This window comes from Palaemon carinicauda, chromosome 6 (genome assembly GCF_036898095.1).
Source record: "Palaemon carinicauda isolate YSFRI2023 chromosome 6, ASM3689809v2, whole genome shotgun sequence".
Classification (NCBI taxonomy): domain Eukaryota; kingdom Metazoa; phylum Arthropoda; class Malacostraca; order Decapoda; family Palaemonidae; genus Palaemon; species Palaemon carinicauda.
The window spans coordinates 166,205,250-166,225,947 of record NC_090730.1 but is presented as its reverse complement, the minus strand read 5'-3'; the positions used below and the strand labels follow the sequence as shown (position 1 = coordinate 166,225,947).

General features: G+C 42.2%; 1 protein-coding gene across 2 annotated transcripts in view; it reads right to left on the bottom strand.

Moving 5' to 3' along the window:
* The window catches only part of LOC137642794 (glutamate receptor ionotropic, kainate glr-3-like), a 117,432-nt gene that overhangs the window by 17,144 nt on the left and 79,590 nt on the right, over positions 1 to 20,698 (bottom strand). Inside the window, exons 9-10 of one of the 2 annotated variants that reach the window (XM_068375651.1) lie at positions 6,152 to 6,281; positions 2,479 to 2,594 (exon numbers count right to left, since the gene is read on the bottom strand). In XM_068375651.1, coding sequence (XP_068231752.1) covers positions 2,514 to 2,594; positions 6,152 to 6,281 — 211 coding nt within the window. In that variant the 3' untranslated portion in view covers positions 2,479 to 2,513. The remainder of the gene's footprint in view (positions 1 to 2,478; positions 2,595 to 6,151; positions 6,282 to 20,698) is intronic. The other variant, XM_068375650.1, reaches the window with a different exon arrangement.

The window sequence follows — 20,698 nt, the reverse complement described above, 5'->3', positions numbered from 1 at the left end:
GATGTGTGATGTCGCCGTGGTTGTTTAACTTGTATGTTGATGGAGTGGTGAGAGAGGTGAATGCTCGAGTGCTTGGACGAGGATTAAAACTGGTAGGCGAGAATGACCATGAATGGGAGGTAAATCAGTTGTTGTTTGCGGATGATACTGTACTGGTAGCAGACACAGAAGAGAAGCTTGACCGACTAGTGACAGAATTTGGAAGGGTGTGTGAGAGATGGAAGTTGAGAGTTAATGCGGGTAAGAGTAAGGTTATGAGATGTACGAGAAGGGAAGGTGGTGCAAGGTTGAATGTCATGTTGAATGGAGAGTTACTTGAGGAGGTGGATCAGTTTAAGTACTTGGGGTCTGTTGTTGCAGCAAATGGTGGAGTGGAAGCAGATGTACGTCAGAGAGTGAATGAAGATTGACAAGTGTTGGGGGCAGTTAAGGGAGTAATAAAAAATAGAGGGTTGGGCATGAATGTAAAGAGAGTTCTATATGAGAAAGTGATTGTACATACTGTGATGTATGGATCGGAGTTGTGGGGAATGAAAGTGACGGAGAGACAGAAATTGAATGTGTTTGAGATGAAGTGTCTGAGGAGTATGGCTGGTGTATCTCGAGTAGATAGGGTTAGGAACGAAGTGGTGAGGGAGAGAACGGGTGTAAGAAATGAGTTAGCGGCTAGAGTGGATATGAATGTGTTGAGGTGGTTTGGCCATGTTGAGAGAATGGAAAATGGTTGTCTGCTAAAGAAGGTGATGAATGCAAGAGTTGATAGGAGAAGTACAAGAGGAAGGCCAAGGTTTGGGTGGATGGATGGTGTGAAGAAAGCTCTGGGTGATAGGAGGATAGATATGAGAGAGGCAAGAGAGCGTGCTAGAAATAGGAATGAATGGCGAGCGATTGTGACGCAGTTCCAGTAGGCCCTGCTGCTTCCTCCGGTGCCTTAGATGACCGCGAGGTAGCAGCAGTAGGGGATTCAGCATTATGAAGCTTCATCTGTGGTGGATAATGTGGGAGGTTGGGCTGTGACACCCTAGCAGTACCAGCTGAACTCGGTTGAGTCCCTGGTTAGGCTGAAGGAACGTAGAGAGTAGAGGTCCCCTTTTTTTTTTGTTTCATTGTTGGTGTCGGCTACCCCCCAAAATTGGGGGAAGTGCCTTGGTATATGTATGTATGTATGTATCAGAAGCAGAAGTTGGAGAAAGCATTATAAAGTTGAAATAATCCAAGAATTGCGAGAAACACAGGGAAAAAACACAGAGTTGTTGAGCTACGCAAAAAGGAATACAGATGGCACCGAGAGCGGCGCAATGCACGCTTACGAAATGGGAGAGGAGAGATACCTTGCGAGCGGCCCTCCCTTCTTTCTCGTTTTCTTGCCAATTGACCCCTTCGAAGTGTTAACTCTGTTCGGGGTGCAGATTGCTATGTGGCGTGTCAAGAATACGTCCTCTGATATTTCGCGATATCCCTGGTTCTTTTATTAGGGATATTCGCTCCACGAGTTAGAATTCTGGGTACCTTAAGGTAAATTCTCTGGGAATATCGCCGTAGTTATATATACCCAAGGAAGCTACCCTTTAGGAACTTCCATCAGGACGACATGGCTTGAGCCCAAAAATATTTGTTTCCAAATGAATCGATTATGAAATGCTAAATATAAAAATTACAATAAAAATGGAACTTGAAAGGAACTTACACACTGAAAAGAAAAATTAAAATGGAATTTTTTTTTATTTCAGTTGACTTACTATATTCTAAATAAATCCATATAGAAATTCCATCCATAAAATCTTCCATGGAATATTAATGGGTTCAAGAAGCAGAAACATCTACAGGAGATATACTTTTGACTGGGTAGATTATCATCAGTTTGGAATATGCCTACATAACAAAATCTGTTCCCTCAATAGGCAAGTACTTACTCCCTATGCTGTTCTTCAATAGGCAAGTACTTACTCCCTATGCTGTTCCCTTAGTAGGCACGTTCTTACTCCCTAAGCTGTTCCCTCAATAGGCAAGTACTTACTCCCTATGCTGTTCCCTTAGTAGGCAAGTTCTTACTCCCTAAGCTGTTCCCTCAATAGGCAAGTACTTACTCCCTAAGCTGTTCCCTCAATAGGCAAGTACTTACTCCCTAAGCTGTCCCCTCAACAGGCAAGTACTTACTCCCTAAGCTGTCCCCTCAACAGGCAAGTACTTACTCCCTAAGCTGTTCCCTCAATAGGCAAGTACTTACTCCCTAAGCTGTTCCCTCAATAGGCAAGTACTTACTCCCTAAGCTGTTCCCTCAATAGGCAAGTACTTTTTACTCCCTAAGCTATTCATTCAATGAGCAAGTACTTAATCCCTATGCTGTTTATTCAGTAGGCAAGTACTTACTCCCTAAGCTGTTCATTCAATAGGTAAATACTGACTCCCTATGTTCATCTTCCATTTCTTTAGATATTTCAATGTAAATGTTCCTTTACAACTTTCACATACACTGACCTGTAAATTGCAGAATTACATGTGGTGCTCCTTACCTAATAATTTCCCAAAAGTCTTTCAAACAAGAAGGCTATAAATGCTGGAATATAAAAGATGCCAATCAAAGCAAAGAGTCCCTGAAAGAAAAGAAACAATTTTCATTTGTGAAAATATGAAAATAGAATTTTATTCAATTTTTTATTTTTATACTCTCCCAATGTTCATATTGCTGCATTTTCAGAAGCTTAGTTTAATAGACACTTACCCAGAAAATACATACATACATATACCAAAGCTTTTCCCCCAATTTTGGGGGGTAGCAGACATCGAACAAATGAAAAAAAAAAAGGGGGACCTTTCCTCTCTACGTTCCTCCCAGCCTGAAAAGGGACTCAACCGAGTTCGGCTAGTACTGCTAGGGTGCCACAGCCCACCCTCCCCTATTATCCACCACAGATGAAGCTTCATAACACTGAATTGTTACTGCTGCTACCTCAGCAGGGCCTACTGGAACTGCTTCAGAATCGCTCGCCATTCATTCCTATCTCTAGCACGCTCTCTTGCCTCTCTCACATCTATCACCCAGAGCTTTCTTCACTCCATCCATCCACCCAAACCTTGGCCTTCCTATTGTACTTCTCCCATCAACTCTTGCATTCATCACCTTCTTTAGCAGACAGTCAGATAATGTTAAAATTTAAAGATGCACAGAACTACCATTGCAGATACTCTCTCTAACCCTAAATTATTCTGACCCCCCATAATACCATGAGTCAGTTTGTTTATTTCTGTGAACCTCCCCTGAAGTTCATATTGTTGTCTCCCACACTCACTATGTTGGAGGTGGGGAGTAATTGAAGGAAAGGGGGAGTGATAATTTCAAGTAAAAAGTAATGTAAGCATGTTACGAATGAGGTAACCTTGTCTAGATTACTTGTCCGACAAACACTTTAAAATATGATTTGAACGACAGTATTCCAGATTGTTTATTAAAGATATCTAAAATACAGGCCGTAAATTCTCTACTTTTAATATAGCTGATCCTCTTGATTGATTCTAAACTGAATATAAAATACAATTCATTTTCTCATAGGCAAGAGCCTAGTAAATTAACTGAACAAGAAATTACTTATTGTCCCTGCCTCCATTATGGGGCCTAGAACCCCATTAGCTTCATAAGCAAACAATGCTTCTTTTACAATAATTTTTGGCAAAAAAAAAAAAAAAAAAAAACGAATTGGCACGCCATAGAGCTGCTGCTAAAACTCTTTCCAAAGAAAGATTTTTACCAAAGTTAGGGGAAGCAGCTGTACTCCAAATATCATATATATTAATTTTCAGGCCTTCTATTATGAATGGATCTAATTCATTCTGAGCTTCTGTGACCAAATTTTCAACTAGGAATGACCGTATTTCTAGTCAAAGGGCAATTAGGGACCATAATCCCACAGTACAAATTACGAATGCTACCTAAAGTACCTTTCATTTTGTGCAAATACAAAGAAAACTATTCTAAGTTGATCTGCCTTCATCCATTGTTAGTGAAGGGTTGTGAAAGAATTGAAGCCGACTCTCATCCTTAAATACATTTTTGGCTCTGAAGGCAGGTTAGAAAGAGAAAATCATATTATGTTCCTGAAAGCTTATCAGGACATACAAAGCCTGGAGTTCACTAATGCATTTAGCTAAAGCTAATTAGTAAAACCCTTAAAAATTACAGTAAACCATATACTTGTGAACAGTGATTACTGATATGGTACACTCCCTTTAATTATATAAGGGATTTCTGTCTTATAGCACACATATTGATAATATAGGATTACTCTTACAACTAAAATGTATAAAAAAGGATATTTAAAATTGTCATCCATTTCTGGTTTGACTGTACAGTAATTGGATTGAAGTTTTTTAGGTGATATAGCACTGTACTCTAACAACAGCTCTACCAGGCCTAGTGTAAATCCTAGAATTGTTTGGTTAACCTGTTTGGGACTATCATAACACTGTGGTATCCTTTTGGTATAGCATATAACCTTGGCATTGAAATAATACCGGAGGATCAACGAACTAGTAGATCTGGAACATGAATATATCCCCTGAGAGAAGTTGAAGGCATAAGAGAAAACATAGATTGACGTAAAGAGTGAAAAAGCTTGCGCATGCATGTCAAAATGGCAATCGAAAGCTGCTTGATAATTTGAGTGATCCTATCACCATTCTAGTTAAGAGTCTAGAATAGGAGAAATTGCTAAATGAATTCCTTGGGAAATCTAACACCGATTTTTCTTTAAAAAGAGAACAAACCTATTCCCTTCTTTCAAGAACAAAATCAGAAAACCATAGAAAATAGAGAGCCCACCTTGACTGGGGGAAAAAAACCTGAGAGCCTATGAGGAAGTGTGAAAAGCTAGAACCGAATCACAAAGTAAAATTAGATTCTCAATCAAATCCTTAAAAAAAGGGTTTAACTAGAGTTATGATATTTCTTTAAAGTATTTTTAATCTGAAAACTTCCTTACTGCTTGGCAATAGACAGAAACTCCCATAAGAATTACTAAGGAAGTCAGTCCCGCAATATAATCATCACAAATACCTACCAAAAAGGGTCGTGCCACTACTGACAGATAATCCACACATTCCATCATTTGATGCTAACGCCAAAACTATTAATGTGCAATCCAGCACTATTGGCCTTATGCCAGGACTATTGGTAATTAGGCCAGGGCTATTCACTTTATCATCAAGAGCTGTTGACAAGGTTTACATCAGGTGTGATGACATCTACAGTATATATTGGGGTGCCAACACCATAGTGATTTCCTTCACCAAAACTGAACATTCCAAGCATTTTAGGGTCTAAGATATAAACACATTACCAGAAGCAATAAGTACAGTACAAGGCAATAAGTTATAGATCGACAAACGTTTGGAGTGTGTGCCTCCACGATGGCATCTTGAGGTGGATGCTGAAGGAAAAGCATCTGTGGGCTTCATCCCAGGCTACTTTGGACTCCACAGCAGAAAGAGTAAGTAAACGAGTCACAGTCGCCGTTATAAACACTAACAAATGTTAAAGGTAGGAAACATGATTGCATTTGACTGCACCATTTTTTTTTCTTATAATCAGAAGTCTCAGGGTGGGAGAGGGGGACTTTGGCTCTGGGAGAATGGATGGTAATATATCTCTGGAAATAGGCTTCTTTGGATTTGTGCCAACTTTCTCAATTTATGGGAGGACTGTGTATAATTGACTTCCCCTGTATAATATTCCAATTTAGTACAAACTGCTGAACCATGAAAAAAATAAACCTGAGGTTGGTGCATCCGCTGAGAAGTAGGGCAGACTATACAGCATGTTTCTAGGAGTATCAAAAGTCTTTTATATGTCAAAAGAAAATGCAATAGCTGCTTATTTTCCCTCAGAACCTTGTCGACAATGGTCTCCTAAACGATGTAAGGGTTTAAGATGTAGATCAAGATCTATTTTTCTTTGTAATCTCTGTTGAGATGGGATAATCTTTCATTTTTAAGTAACGTACATTACAGTGCAAAGTAGGACATGTATAATACAGTGTAGACATTAGGAGTAGGCTAAATATGATGGGAGGGATTCAAAATACAGATTGTTTTGTTGGAGTAAAACACCTATTCCCATAATTCTACAGTACAGTACATAAAAAGAGTCATAACTTACCCAAAGGTTTGAAAGAGCCAATGGTTCTTTAATAGTGATTTTAGAAGGGAATGTCTTGCAAGCATCAGCAAAAGGAATTGTGTTTTTCAGCCAGTAAACGTACAAACCGGATTCAACGACCTGAGAAATCCTGCATTAGAAGAATGAGGTAAATTAGTTATATTAAATGAACCCTAATGAATTACTACATTAAATTGAATTAATGTACCTTAATTTTCTTGTAACAGGTTCAGCTGTACTGTAAATTAAAGTGCATTTTTTCATTAAACTTATGGTACTTATGGCTTGAGGGTGCAACTCGGGCACACTATTCTATCATGTTTCTCTTCCTCTTGTTATTTTCAAGTTTTTATAGTTAATATATGAAAGATTTATTTTAATATCATTGTTCTTAAACTTCTCTTGTAATTTATTTCCTTATTTTCTTTCCTCACTGGGTTATTTTTCCTTTTGGAGCCCTTGGGCTTATAGCATCCTGCTTTCCCAACTGGGGTTGTAGCTTAGCAAGTAGTAACAATAATAATAATAATAATAATAATAATAATAATAATAATAATAATAATAATAACACAGAAAGTCCTCAACTTACAAACATAATAGGTTCTAAGATGCTGTTTGTAAGTTGAATTTGGTTCAATATGGTTAAATTTAGGCCCAGGGTAGGCTTCATCTAACATCCATACCTATGATTTTCAGCTGTAAAAGACAACAAATAGTCCCATTTCATATTGTAAATGCTGCTTTGCTTGCTGCATTAATTTATATGGTGTTCAATTACAGTATTTCATTAAGTTTTGATACAATATCTGAGATTTATGATTTCAGTTGAATTTGTGTTGGTATCTCCAAATGTTTGTTAAGAAAAGGACCTATACAGCATAAGAAATATAATTTCAATAAATTTCTTATTTCAATACTCAGCCATGGTTGACTTTGCTTCCTTTGTAAAGCAATCTCTTCCGATGTCTATCATTGAAGTTTTAAAATAATTCCCTCTCTCCAACTACCTTGAGCTTAAAAAAATCTCTTGACATCACTAATCAGTGGAACTGGTATGTGAGGGAAAGAGCCTAAAGAAAATATCCTAAAACTAACACTTTAGGAACAGCCTCAAAGGAATCACCCTTAAACGTAATCAGCATTCCATGAATATACAGTATTAAATCAAGTTCTTTTCATTTTGTAATACAGTGAGACAAAACTAAAACCACAACCATGCAGGTCTGAGAAAAAGGATAAAATCTCGAACTCTTGGGTAGTTAAAATTTCCTTTTTCATCTCCCTTAGAGGCACAGTACAGTATCAAGAAAATAACTGCTTTTCATGAATGCACATACATGAAACAATTTGCTTTTTAATCTCACTTAGAGGTACAGTATCAAGAAAAAAAAATCAGAAACTTCAAAAATAATTTGTATTTTTCCTAACTTCACAAACCTGAGTCTTTACATGGGTTAATGTTGAGTGGATGGTGGCTGCCACTGTTTCGTAACAAAAAAATGAAACGCTTGTTTCTTAGGATGCCTTCACATGAGCCAATTTTTACTGGCGAGGTGTTCACAGCTTCACTCTCCACTTTTTCATGGCATCACGAAACAATGACAGCCACCGTCTACTAAAACTGGCCCATGTGTGGGAGCCCTTCCCAAAAAGTCTTGTATGGGGCAAACATAAGAAACTTGAGAAAATGGGTCACATACTACTTCAGGGTCTTGGGCCCCAGCTTGGACGAAAATGCTTGAAGATCCTCATAAGCATAGATGACTCGCATAAGGAAATGGGGTCTATGTCTTTCAATAGGAAAATTATATTCAAGGCTGAGCAGTAGCCTTACACTGGAATAACTGAGAGGTGCTTCTCTTGGCAAAAAGACAAGGAATTCCGCATTCTGTGCTAGATATGCTCTCACTAGAGAAGTACCCATTCCATGACATCAATCAGAGAAAATGGCACGCTCTCCCTGGTAGACCGCAGCAGAGGACCACAATAGGAACCCAGACTTTTATTATTATTAGTTGCTAAGCTACCACCCTCGTTGGATAAGCAGGACGCTATAAGCCCAGGGAGTCCAACAGGGAAAATAGCCAGTGAGGATTGGAAAAAAGGAAAAATACAATATTTTAAGAAGAGTAACAACATTAAAATAAATATCTCCTATATAAACTATGTAAAATTGAACAAAACAATAGGAAGAGAAATTAGATAGAATAGTGTGGCCGAGTGTACTCTCAAGAAAGAGAACTCTAACCCAAGACGGTGGAAGACCATGGTACAGAGACTATGGCACTACCCAAGACTATAGAGCAATGGTATGATTTTGAAGTGTCTTTCTCCTTAGCAAGGGAAAAGTGGCCACTGAAAAATTACAGTGCAGTAACCCTTAGGGTGAAGAAGAATTGTTTGGTAATCTCAGTGTTGTCAGGTGTATGAGGACAGAAGAGAATATGTAAAGAATAGGGCAGACTATTCGGTGTATGTGTAGGCAAAGGGAAAATGAACCATAACAAGAGAGAAGGGTCCAATGAAGTAGTCTGGCCAATCAAAAGACACCATAACTCTCTAGTGGTAGTATCTCAGTGGGTGGCTGGTGCCCTGGCCAACCTGATACCCTATTCTTGATGAACGGGATCATAACGGTTTTGTGATTTATTGATCTGTCCCAATACTGGTTGAGATGAAAATGAAAAGGTCTTCTTCTGAGTTGTGCATTGGAACGAGTTTCATCATAGATCAGCTTTAGACCCTAAAAGACTCGTCCACTCGTGAGCCAACAGAGAACTTTTGTCCTTTGTTTTCTTGAACTCTTTGACCATAAGGAGAAAATGTAATACTTTTCTTCAACAGAGAAGCCCGAAAAGGTACTGAGAATATTGTCATTCCTAAATGAAGAAATGACAGAGGAGTCAGATTTGACTTCTTGAAATTGATTAAAACTCCCTGGCTTGATAGCAACTTCAAAGAGCTTTCTGGACTTGAAGAAGGGCTTCTTGATTGTTTTTGAGGACTAACCAATGGTTCAGGTACATAAGTCATGCTAAATCTGAAACACAGGCAATTGAACTAATAAACCGTGCCCTGAAATAAAAACCTGAGGTACTTTCATGAATCCTGGTGGACTGGAACATGAAAATAAGCATCTACCAGATCAATAATAATAAATAAAAAAAAAACTTTTTGAACTGCCACTAGAACTGATGAAGACATCTTCATAAAGAACCTGCTTAGAACTAGTAACTTCTCATTTCGAGGAAAGTGTAGAACTGGTATCCAACGGCCTGTCATTTTGGGTAATAGAAGCGTAAGATTGTAAAACCCTGGAAAAGAAACAAAATGACAAATTTGGAGATAATTTATATTTTTCCTAACTATACAAACCTTAGCTATTTAATATGGGTAATTACTTACGGCGTAGCTGAAAGGATGAGCCATTAGAATTTGAACAAGGGTTTACTACCCCACCGCTAGTTAGGGGGGGTTAGGGAGGGTAGCTTGCTACCCTCCCCCCTCACACACCTGTGTGGTAAGTTCACTTTGCTTAGAGGTAGGACTTCATGGGGGACAGGGCTGTCGGGCAAGTTTGATTAAATAGCTAAGGTTTGTATAGTTAGGAAAAATACAAATTATCTCCGAATTTGTCATTTGTTCCGTAACTGAAATACAAACCACGCTATCTAATATGGGTGACTCAACCCTTAGGAAGGGTGGAATAAGTCCCAACCATACTGGCTTTTGGCTTTTGCCCGGGGACTCATTATCTGAGTGTGTCAGCACTCAGCAATAAAGAGTCCCTGCACCTCGCTCGCACCTTGCTATGCAAGGGCTGTGGCCTACATAAGCTGTGTGTGAAGGAATATGTGTGACTCGTCCTAGGAAGTTGACCTGAAGTTCTTTAGATGGAAACTTTAGGCTACGACTCTCCCAATACCACCTCGTCAGGGTATGGGGACGCGACAGTATCAACTTAATACTAGGAACACAAGGGAACATGGTTTACCTGCAGTGGTTTGAGGTCAGCTGTGCAGAGAACTCAGGATGCTGCTTTCCCCAAGAGAGGGGAGGATGAAGAAAAGAATAAGAGCCAGACATACCTTTTCTTTCATGCAGACTAAAACCGAGTAACAATGCCCTCAACCCTCTGCTACTCGTCCATTAAGGAGCCTGAGGTTTAAACCAGCTGTTGTGCAGCCACCACAGGGCCGATAAAGAACGTATCGAGCCTCCTGTGGGTCACGTCTTGCAGGTAGTGGGCTGTGAAGGTCGTTTGACGCTTCCATACCCCTGCTTGTAGAACCTGCGTCACTGAGAAGTTCTTTTTGAAGGCCAGGGACGTAGCTACACCCCTGACATCATGAGCTCTAGGGCGACGTGATGAGCTCTAGGGCGACGTGATGGAGGAGGGTCAGGATTCAGGGACAGATGGATTGTCTTTCGAATCCATGCTGAGATGGTGTTCTTGGTAACCCTCCTCTTCGACCTCCCAGTGCTAACAAACAATGCCCGCACTTGGGGACGAACTGCAGCTGTTCTTTTCAGATATAGCCTCAGACTCCTTACTGGGCACAGTAGGAGATGGTCTGGGTCATCTGTTACGGAACGAAGACTCGAAATCCGGAAGGAGTTGAACCGAGGGTCCAGCACTCCCTGATTCTGAGTCTTAGCAATAAACTCAGGGACGAAGTTGAACGTTACCTCCCCCATTCCCTTGAATGGGCGATGTCATACGAGAGACCATGAAGTTCACTAACTCGCTTGGCTGACGCCAAAGCTAGTAGGAACACCGTCTTCCAAGTCAGGTGGCGATCTGAAGCCTGGCATAATGGTTTGTAGGGAGGTCTCTTGAGAGACCTGGGAACTCGAACCACGTTCCATGGAGGAGGTCTCACTTCCGACTGAGGGAGAGTAAGTTCATAACTACGTATGAGTAGGGAAAGTTCCAGCGAAGAAGAAATGTCCACTCCTTTGAGCCTGAAGGCTAGACTTAACCCTGGATAGGTACGGTGGGTCGTTTGCGACCCCGAGCGTCAAAAAAAAACAGGTTTTTCTCACGTGACTCACCCCTGTGACTGAATTTGTGGGTGATCGACCTGCAGGAGGTGTCTCCCCTACACGCTCTAGTAGTGTCCAGATGTGCATTGCTGTAGCTGTACTCCTTCCCCGATTTCTGAGACGCGTCGGGGTCGTTCGCGTCCGAGTTTACCCTTCTGAGGTAGTTTGCATAATTATCAAAGTTATTACGTATTATGAAATTGTCGTAGAATGGTGCAACTTGTATAGGTTATCAGTTGTGGAAAGTCTTGGTGGATTGTTTGGCTACCATGTGCATGTTTTTTTTTTTAGTTAAAATGTCGTTCATCACCACGAGGACCATTTTACCGCGAGTGCCCCTTTTTCATTTTTTTTTCATTTTTTTGCCAAGTCATTTTTCCGTAAGATATTGCCAAATAGTGTCGTAAAACTTTTGCTTGTTTAGTGTTGGAAAGTGTGTCTAGATGATCTGGCTACCCATGCATGACTTTGTTTTTGTCAGATACGACGTAGTTATTGGTATATTGGGTATTTAACTGCGGTTACCAATTTCTGTTTTTTTTTCAATATTTGTAAAAATTACTACGTAGTAAGGAATTGCCGTATATTATTCATTTTTTTTTCATGTTTATGTGTTAGAAAGTGTGCCTTGATGGTTGGGCTAACACGTGCATGTCTTTTTTTTTATCTGAGATGTCGTATATTAGAATGTCGGGCATTTTACCGCGAGTGTCCCTTTTTAATTTTTTTTAATTTTTTTGCCAAGTCATTTTTCCGTAAGATATTGCGAAATAGTGTCGTAAAACTTTTGCTTTTTTAATGTTGGAAAGTGTGTCTAGATGATCTGGCTACCCATGCGTGATTTTGTTTTTGTCAGATACGACGTAGTTATTGATATATTGGGTATTTAACTGCGGTTGCCAATTTCTGTTTTTTTTTCAATATTTGTAAAAATTTACTACGTAGTAAGGAATTGCCGTATATTATTGATTTTTTTTTCATGTTTATGTGTTAGAAAGTGTGCCTTGATGGTTGGGCTAACACGTGCATGTCTTTTTTTTTTTTCTGAAATGCCGTATATTAGAATGGCCATTTTTCCACGAGTGCCCCTTTTTATTTGTTTTGCATTTTTTTGCTTAGTCATGTTACCGTAAGGAATTGGCAAGTAGTGTCGCAAAACTTATATTTTTATAGTGTTGGAAAGTGTTTCTAGATGATCTGGCTACCCATGCCTATCTTTTTTTTAGCCAGATATGGCGTATATATAGGTATGTGTTCGATTTTCCGGTGATTGCCATTTTTTCGTTTTTTCCCAATTCTTTCAAAATTACTACGTACTAAGGAACTATCACAGAGTAATGATTCCTCTAGATGTTTATTTGTCGGAAAATTTTGTTTACTTTTTTTTTGATTGAATATCATCAAATTTTTTTAGCTAAAATATTGTTTTACATTTTTTTTTTCGATTTTATTTCCCTTCAAAAAAAATTTTTTGGGTCAGAATTTTAATTTTATAGTCGTAAAATAATCGACAATTATCCAGCAACCCACCATACAATTTTTATGCATATCCAATAATAATTAGATTAGTAAATAACACCTTGAAATTGACATACCCTTCCTACATTTCAAGTGGCAGATTAGGGAGTCTGAGTCAGTGTGGTTGGCGGCCATTTTGTGGACATATCCGAAGCGTAAGCTGCCCTATCTATATATATTCTTGTTCCCTATAGAATTTGTGATATTTTGGTATATTTTTACCTGCATAAATATCATATTATATATTAAATATATGTATTTTTTTACGAAATTTCCAAGTACTCAAAAAATTACCTTTAGATATGGCCCCTGATATAAATGTAATTTACAAAATAATGAAGATTTTTTTACATATTTCTATTTTAGGATAACATATGTTTATTCCCTAAAAAAATTAGCCACTTCCTATTTCATTTGGGTACCCAAAAAAATTCATGAAATTTGGACAATTTTTTTTGGCCAAAAAAAGTTACCCTTTTTTTCTCATTTCAGATCTTCACCTCCATGGGTCTGACTTCATCCAAAATACATCAAGATGTGTCCTAAACATTCAAGAATCAATTCCTAAAAGGATTTGTGTATATATGTATAAACTTTTTTTTTATGAATTTTTATGTCAGGTCTTTTTTTTTCTACTTAATTTTTTAAAATATTTATAATAAATAGTTTTTCTGCGGATGAGTAGTATTTATCTTTACAGTTGTTTTAAGCATTAATTGAAGTTTTTTTTGGCAAAAGAAAAAAGGAGGTTACTACAAAAACTGATTTTTCAAGAATTTTTTTTGGCGTCGGGGTCGTTCGCGTCCGAGTATACCCTTAAAGGGGTGTCCGAGGACCGTACCTATCCAGGGTTAAGGCTGAGCGATAGCCTTTCAATGCCGAGACTGAAAGGCGCATTTCTTCTCGCAAGTAACGAAGAACTCCACTATTGCTGGAATAGTGGCATCGAGTGGAGAGATACCCCTTCCACGACACCAACCACAGAAAACTCTCCACTTCGCTTGGTAGACCCCTGCGGATGACTTTCGCAGGTGTCCAGACATCCTTTTCGCAACTTGTTGCCCAGACATCCTTTCCGCAACTTGTTGCGAAAATCCTCTCTCTCTGCGAGGAGATGCTGGATAGTCTCCAGGCGTGAAGCCAAAGCGAAGCTACGGCTTTGTGAAAGATGTTGGCGTGTGGTTGTTTGAGTAGCTCGTGTCACGGAGGGAGTTCTCTCGGAGGGTCCGTAAGGAGTCGCAGAAGGTCCGGAAACCATTCCGAGTGATGCCACAGCGGAGCTATGAGAGTCATCGAGAGGTTGACCGATAGTCTGGTCCTGTTGAGTACCCTCCTCATCAAACAGAACGGGGGAAAGGCGTAAACGTCGATGTTGTCCCACCGTTGTTGGAAAGCATCTTGCCAGAGAGCCTAGGGATCCGGGACTGGGGAGCAGTACAGCAGCAGTTTGAAGTTCAACGCTGTTGCGAACAGATCCACTGTCGGGGAACCCCACAAAGTCAGGACTTTGTTGGCTACTTGACGATCCAAAGACCACTCGGTACTCACTATCTGAGATGCTCTGCTCAGACTGTCGGCGAGCACATTCCTTTTGCCCAGAATGAAGCGAGCCGATAGTGGAATCGAGTGGACTTCGGTCCATCTCAGTACCTCTACTGCAAGATGGGATAGCTGTTCTGAAAAGGTACCTCCGTGCTTGTTGATGTAAGCCACTACTGTGGTGTTGTCGCTCATCACCACCACAGAGTGACCCGCCATGTGCTGTTGGAACTGTTGAAGGGCCAGAAAAACGGCCTTCATTTCTAGCAGATTTATATGGACACTTTTCTGATTCTGACCACAGGCCTGAGGTCCTGTGGTTCAGAACGTGGGCCCCCCACCCTTTCTTTGAGGCGTCCAAAAACAGCATCAAATCCGGGGGGGAGAACGAGAAGATCCACTCCCTTTCGTAGGTTCTCTCATCTGCCACCCACCACTGAAGGTCCGTCCATTCCGCGAGACCCATAGGGATCAAGATGTCCGGGGAATCGTGTCCTTGACTCCACCGAGACTTGAGTCGCCATTGCAGAGATCTTATTCTAAGACAACCGTTGGGAACTAGACAGGCCAAGGATGAGAGATGGCCGAGGAGACGTAACCACGACTGGGCTGGGAGTTCGTCTCGTCTGAGGAAAGGACTTGCAACCTTCCTCAGCCTTGCTATCCTGTCGTCTGATGGGAAGGCTTTGTGGAGATTGGTGTCCAATATCATGCCTAGATATACCAGTCTTTGGGTAGGAAGCAGAGAAGGCTTCTCGAGATTTACCATGATCCCTAGATCTTAGCAAATTCCCAGAAGTTTGTCTCGGTGTCGAAGAAGGGTTGATTCCGAGTCTGCTAGGATCAGCCAGTCGTCCAGATAACGGAGGAGACGGATGCCGATCCTGTGTGCCCATGAAGATATCAGGGTGAACACTCTGGTGAAAACCTGAGGTGCTGTGGAAAGACCGAAACACAGCACTTTGAACTGGTAGATTTTGTTGTCTAGGCTGAATCTTAAGTACTTCCTTGAAGACGGATGGATTGGGATCTGGAAGTATGCGTCCTTCAGATCTAGTGTACACATGAAGTCTCGCGGTCTCACTGCGAGTCTGACCGTATCTGCCGTCTCCATGCTGAACGGGGTCTGCTTGACAAACCTGTTCAGAGCTAAGAGGTCGATGACTGGTCTCCAGCCTCCAGACGCCTTCTTTACAAGAAAGTGTCTACTGAAGAAGCCTGGGGACCCGTCGACGACCTCATGGAGAGCGCCCTTCTTCAACATGGTCTCGACTTACGCCGAAGGGCTTGCCCCCTTGCCGATCCCATGGCAAGAGAGCTCAACGACACTGGATTCGCTGTCAGGGGAGGTAGAGATGTTATGAACGGGACGCGATATCCTTGGCTGATCACGGAGATAGTCCAGGAATCGGCCCCGAGTTGCTGCCACCTGTCTGCGCAACTTTGAGGGCATCCCCCCACTGGTGGACGTGCAGGGGGATTGCCAATCCTAGCGTTTGTGGCCTCGGCCACTCACCCCTCGTACTTTTGCCTCTCCTGGAGGACTTTTTGCCTTTCTTGTCTTTGACAGGAAAGGGCTGCTTGGACACCGTTGCCTTTGCTGCTACTGCCAGTTTCGTCGTCTTTGTAGGGCGAGGTTGTTGAGGTGCTGGAGGTTTATAGGGCTTTGATGTTAAAGCCCTATGGAGGAGGGAGTCCTGGTTGGACTTCCTCCACCTCTCAGCCGCTTGCTCTACATCTTTCAGCTCAAACAGACTACTCCCCAAAATGGAGGAATGTCTGAGCCTACTGACCTCGGTGTTGGGGACCTTCGAGTTAAATCTTTCAGACACCGCATCTCGGCGTTTCGGGATAGAATTAGCCCACAAGTTCGAGACTTGGTGGGCTAGAAACTCGATGGTACGAGTGCCTGAAAGAAGGAAGGTCTCCAAGGCCTTCCTGGTACTCTCCTTAGACAAGTCTTTGGATCGTATCAGAGTGCCAAGAGACCCTAGCCAGATATCCAGCCACGAAGTTTCCTGCATGGCACACTTCGCTACCTTCTCCTGGCTGAGGATCTCCGAGGCCGAGAACGACACTGGCCGGTTGGAGAGTCTCTCAAGAGGGACTCCCCTGGAGAGCTCTTCCACCGAGTGGTGGAGGGGAAGAGCTAAACAGGACTCCTCCATGATCTCGAAGTACCTCCTCTGGTGGACACGAGGAGCTGGGAGGAGTTTGTTTCCGGCACTGGAACGTCTGGAGGAGGCAAGCTCGGAGAGCTGGCTCTCGACCTTATCTCTGGCACTCTTAACCCCGTGGGACCAAGGCAAAGCCGCGCTGGCTTTCAGGGGGCTTCTGGGTACCAAAGACTCGGTCCAGAACCGTGTCCTTGCCCTCTCGAGGAGGAATCTCTGGATCCACGAATCCGTTAAGGTTCCTCATCAGAGTCAGAACTTGCCAGAAGGCATGCTCCGACTCTTGCGGCTCTCCTCCTGATGGACTAGCAGCAAGGTCTCCAGTCCCCAAAGGCTCTTCTTGGGGGGACTCGTGGATGTTCTCTGCGGGCTTAGCTGGCTCTGGTCTGATCCTCGAAGAAGATTTCGGAATTGTCTTGAGAGTCCTTCGACTCCCTCCTGGGAGGAATGCAGGATTCCAACAAAAATGGTGGGGGGCTCTTCTCCACCTCCACCCGGGAAGACTTCTCAGCGCGAAGTGGGGTTTCTCCCATTGGTGCGATGGGAGAACACCTCACCTCACGTGAATCCCCTGAGGACGGAAAATCCTCGTCCACAGGGGAGGGAGAGAAAGTCTGGGGGGGGGAGGGGGGGAGCCTTCCTCAAAGACTTCCGAGGAGCCAGTTTCGCCCTAGGAGAAGTTACCATGTCGTCCACTCCTCTCTTCCTCTTCAGGGGGGCCGGGATTGCCGCTAATTTGAGGCCTAGTTCAGAGAAAGCGGGCTTGAAAGCCTGCGCAACCGCTCTGATCAAGGGCCCAAACCAGGGCTGCTGAATGACAGCAGCGCTGTCAGAGACACCCTCTGGAGGGAAGGGGATCGTAAGATCCCTAGGAGTGGAAACTACAACAGGGTCTGCCTGAAAAGAAGAAGCTGTGGAAGATACGGTCCTGGACCTGTCCGGAGATTTCCCTCCCTCCGTTGAGCGTGCTGTCCTGCGATTACGGGGGGGAACGCGATGACGACGACCTGACCACGCGTTGTCCTGCAGGCTCTCGTGTGGGAACGCGCTGTGAATCGCGCTGGGCATCGCGATAGGTTATTGCCTGCATTGGGAGCGGGCAATCGCTCGTGCGGGGGCGATGGCAAGGTGCGCAGGCGAGCGATGGCGCGCAGGTGAGCGATGGCGCGCAGGCGAGCGTAGATCTAGCAGTGGATGCGTGGGTGCGCGATGGAGACTGCGGGCGATGGCGCGTAGGCGAGGGATGGTGAGCAGGCGAGATCCGGTGGCGTGTCAGTGATCGGTGGTGCGGTGGAGAGCGCTGGCGAGCAGGAGAGGAAGAAGTCTTCCCTCTGGAGTCCAGATCCGAAGATTGTGGGCGAGCAGGCGAACGATGGCGCGCAGGCAAGCGCTGGCGAGCAGGAGAGCGCTGGCGCACAGGAGACCGAAGGCGTGCATGGTGCGCATCAAGCTGAGGGCGCGTAGTGGTGCGCTGGCGAGCAAGAGATTGTGGCGCGTTGTCTCTGGAACTGCCGGGCGAGCAGGGGATCGTGGGCGTGCAGGTGAGCACTGGCGAGACGAGCGCTTGCGTGCAGTCAGGGCCGAATTACCGCATAGGCAAACTAGGCATTTGCCTAGGGCCCCGCAATCCAAGGGGTTCAGGGGCTCATCCAAGACTGCGCACATGGTGCAAGTGCAAAGGGGTCCCTACCTAAAAAGTTCAAGTGTTTGGAGAGTAAAATTGATTTTTGAAAATTAATCATAACAAAAATAAATAATGAAATAAAATAAAATTAAAATAAATAAACCTAACCATAGATGGAAACACTCAACACGCCTTTGTTTACATCAGAACGGTTGTGTTTTCCCGCTAATGGGTGAGTATGGGAGATTCCTCTCCAATTTTCTGTAGTAATTACACGTTATCTAGACTTGTACTGTGACAAATTAACTGAAGTGTTGTTGATAAACATTGATGTGTATGGATAAATGTTTGTTTTCACCTCGAAATGTTAGGGGAGGTACCTGATAGGGTTACTTGACCAGTAAAGACACACGGACCAGTAAAGACGCATTTTTGGAAAAAATACTATAAGAAAACTTAAAAACGCAAACTGACTTCCGTTTGTAGGTTTTAAAAGCACTTTTTCCTGTCTTTAAGTCTTTATCATTTCAATAACAGATCTCTATTACTCTAGAAGTTATTGAGGTCAAAGTGCAAAAATGTTACAAACCATGCAATTTCTTAGCAAAATGCTAAGGATTTGCTATTTTACTATTAGTGCTACCACTGTTTACACAGCTATTTAGGTACTGATTTTTCTATTTCAGGGTGTTGAAAATTTATCTAGGGAGCAAATGACGTCCAGAAAAGCATTGGATTTGGAGAAAATATGGCTTTCCCGTGCAATGATTTCTGTTTAAGTAAATTGGAGATCAAGGAGGATGAATTAGTAAAATATTCGTAGCCCAAATCACTAACCTAATTTATGGTAAAAGTTCTGTATATGACTACTTTCTGGTAACGTTTTGAAATTTTAGAGGCGCAGCCAGAGGAAATGGGGCTACAAGGGCCATATCCCCCCAATTGACAGAAGAAAAAAAAAATAATTAAAAAATTAATAATAATTGATAATGAAAAATTTGTATTTGCATGATTACAGACAGTGGTACATCTTCATTATGGCATCTCGTGAACCTGATGTTGGAAGAACAAATAATTAATAATAATAGTGTATCGCCTTTACCTAACTTTTCCAGCTACTAACTGTGAAGGAGAACATTCATTTTCTGTTTTGAAAAGAGTGAAAAACCAGCTCCGTTCAACAATGAGCCAAGACAAATTGCGTAACCTAGCCTTGTTGACCATTGAGTCTGATCTAACAAGAAATATTGATTTTCAGAGTATAATTGATGAATTTGCCAATATGAAATCAAGAAATTTATTTAAGAAGTGCCTGTGAAGTTGATATATGTACATGAATGATTTAATTATAATCACAAAAAGGGAATGTAGTGGTTATGTTGAATACCAAAGGTGTGTATGATGCTTTAGTAACCTAGTTTATTTAAGAAGTGCCTGTGAAGTTGATATATGTACATGCATGATTTGATGATAATCACAAAAAGGGACTGTAGAGGTTATGTTAAATACCAAGGGTGTGTATGATGCTATTGCTTTAGTAACCTAGGATTCTTCTGTTTCTTTTCTTTAAACATATAATTAGATAAGCGTAATGGTAAATAATAATGAAAATGGAATTATTATGTTAAAGGAGATGGGTATAAGATGGCAAAGATTCAATTATCTAGAAATACTGTACTTTGAGTTTCTATTTTTGATATGAATGATTTACTGATTATTATAGGCTTAATGGCAAAATGTGATATAAACAGAATGATAACAGTGGCTGTGTTGAATGTAATAGGTGTAGGGTTATAAGTCATTACTTTATCTAACAATTCTTTACTTTCTTGAGTTTATATGATTTGATAGTCTTATGCATGATGCAATGATAACAATAATGGTCAGTGATATATAAAGGGAATGATACTGCTGTAGTGGTTATGCTGAATATAGTAGGTACATGATGTCACTACTTTAATAGCCTTATCTAGTAATACTATGCTGTCTTGAGCTTATTCTTTATAAAATGCATGATTTAACAAGATAGTTATAATGGCTGTTGGTAAATGGTTTTGGTTGCCTTGATGTACTTTCCCTATTAAATTTAATCTAAATAGCCAGAATGTATTTAATTAGACCTTAAACAGGCTCACACCGACACCCCCCACCCCACCCCCAAGCCGGAAGGGGTTGCTTCGCTTACCCATAACTCAAAGGGGCCCCGCCAACCTGAATAGCCTAGGGCCCGGAGACTTCTTAATCCAGCCCTGCGCGCAGTAGCGCGCTAGCGAGCAGGAGAACGTTGGCACACAGGGGATACCTGGCACTTAAGGGACTTACATACAATGTGTGAAAGCCCCTTTTGCCCCGAAGGGACCGGTGCCCATTGGATAACGGGAAGGGTGGGCGCCCACAATGCATCTACAGCCAGGAAGGGCAACGGCAGGTCAGCAGGTCTGGCAGGAGAAGGAGATCGCGAACGATCTGCGGAGAGGTCCAGGTCCAAAGAAGTAGCAGGAACGGTCGCTGAATGACAAGGTTCCTCTGCGGCGGACTGCGAGGATGAAGATCCGAAGAGGTGCCTCCTAACACCCTTGTGAGGAGAAGGTAGACCTCGGCGACGAAGAGGAAGGCGAGCCTTACGTCTTGTACATCCTCTGGAAG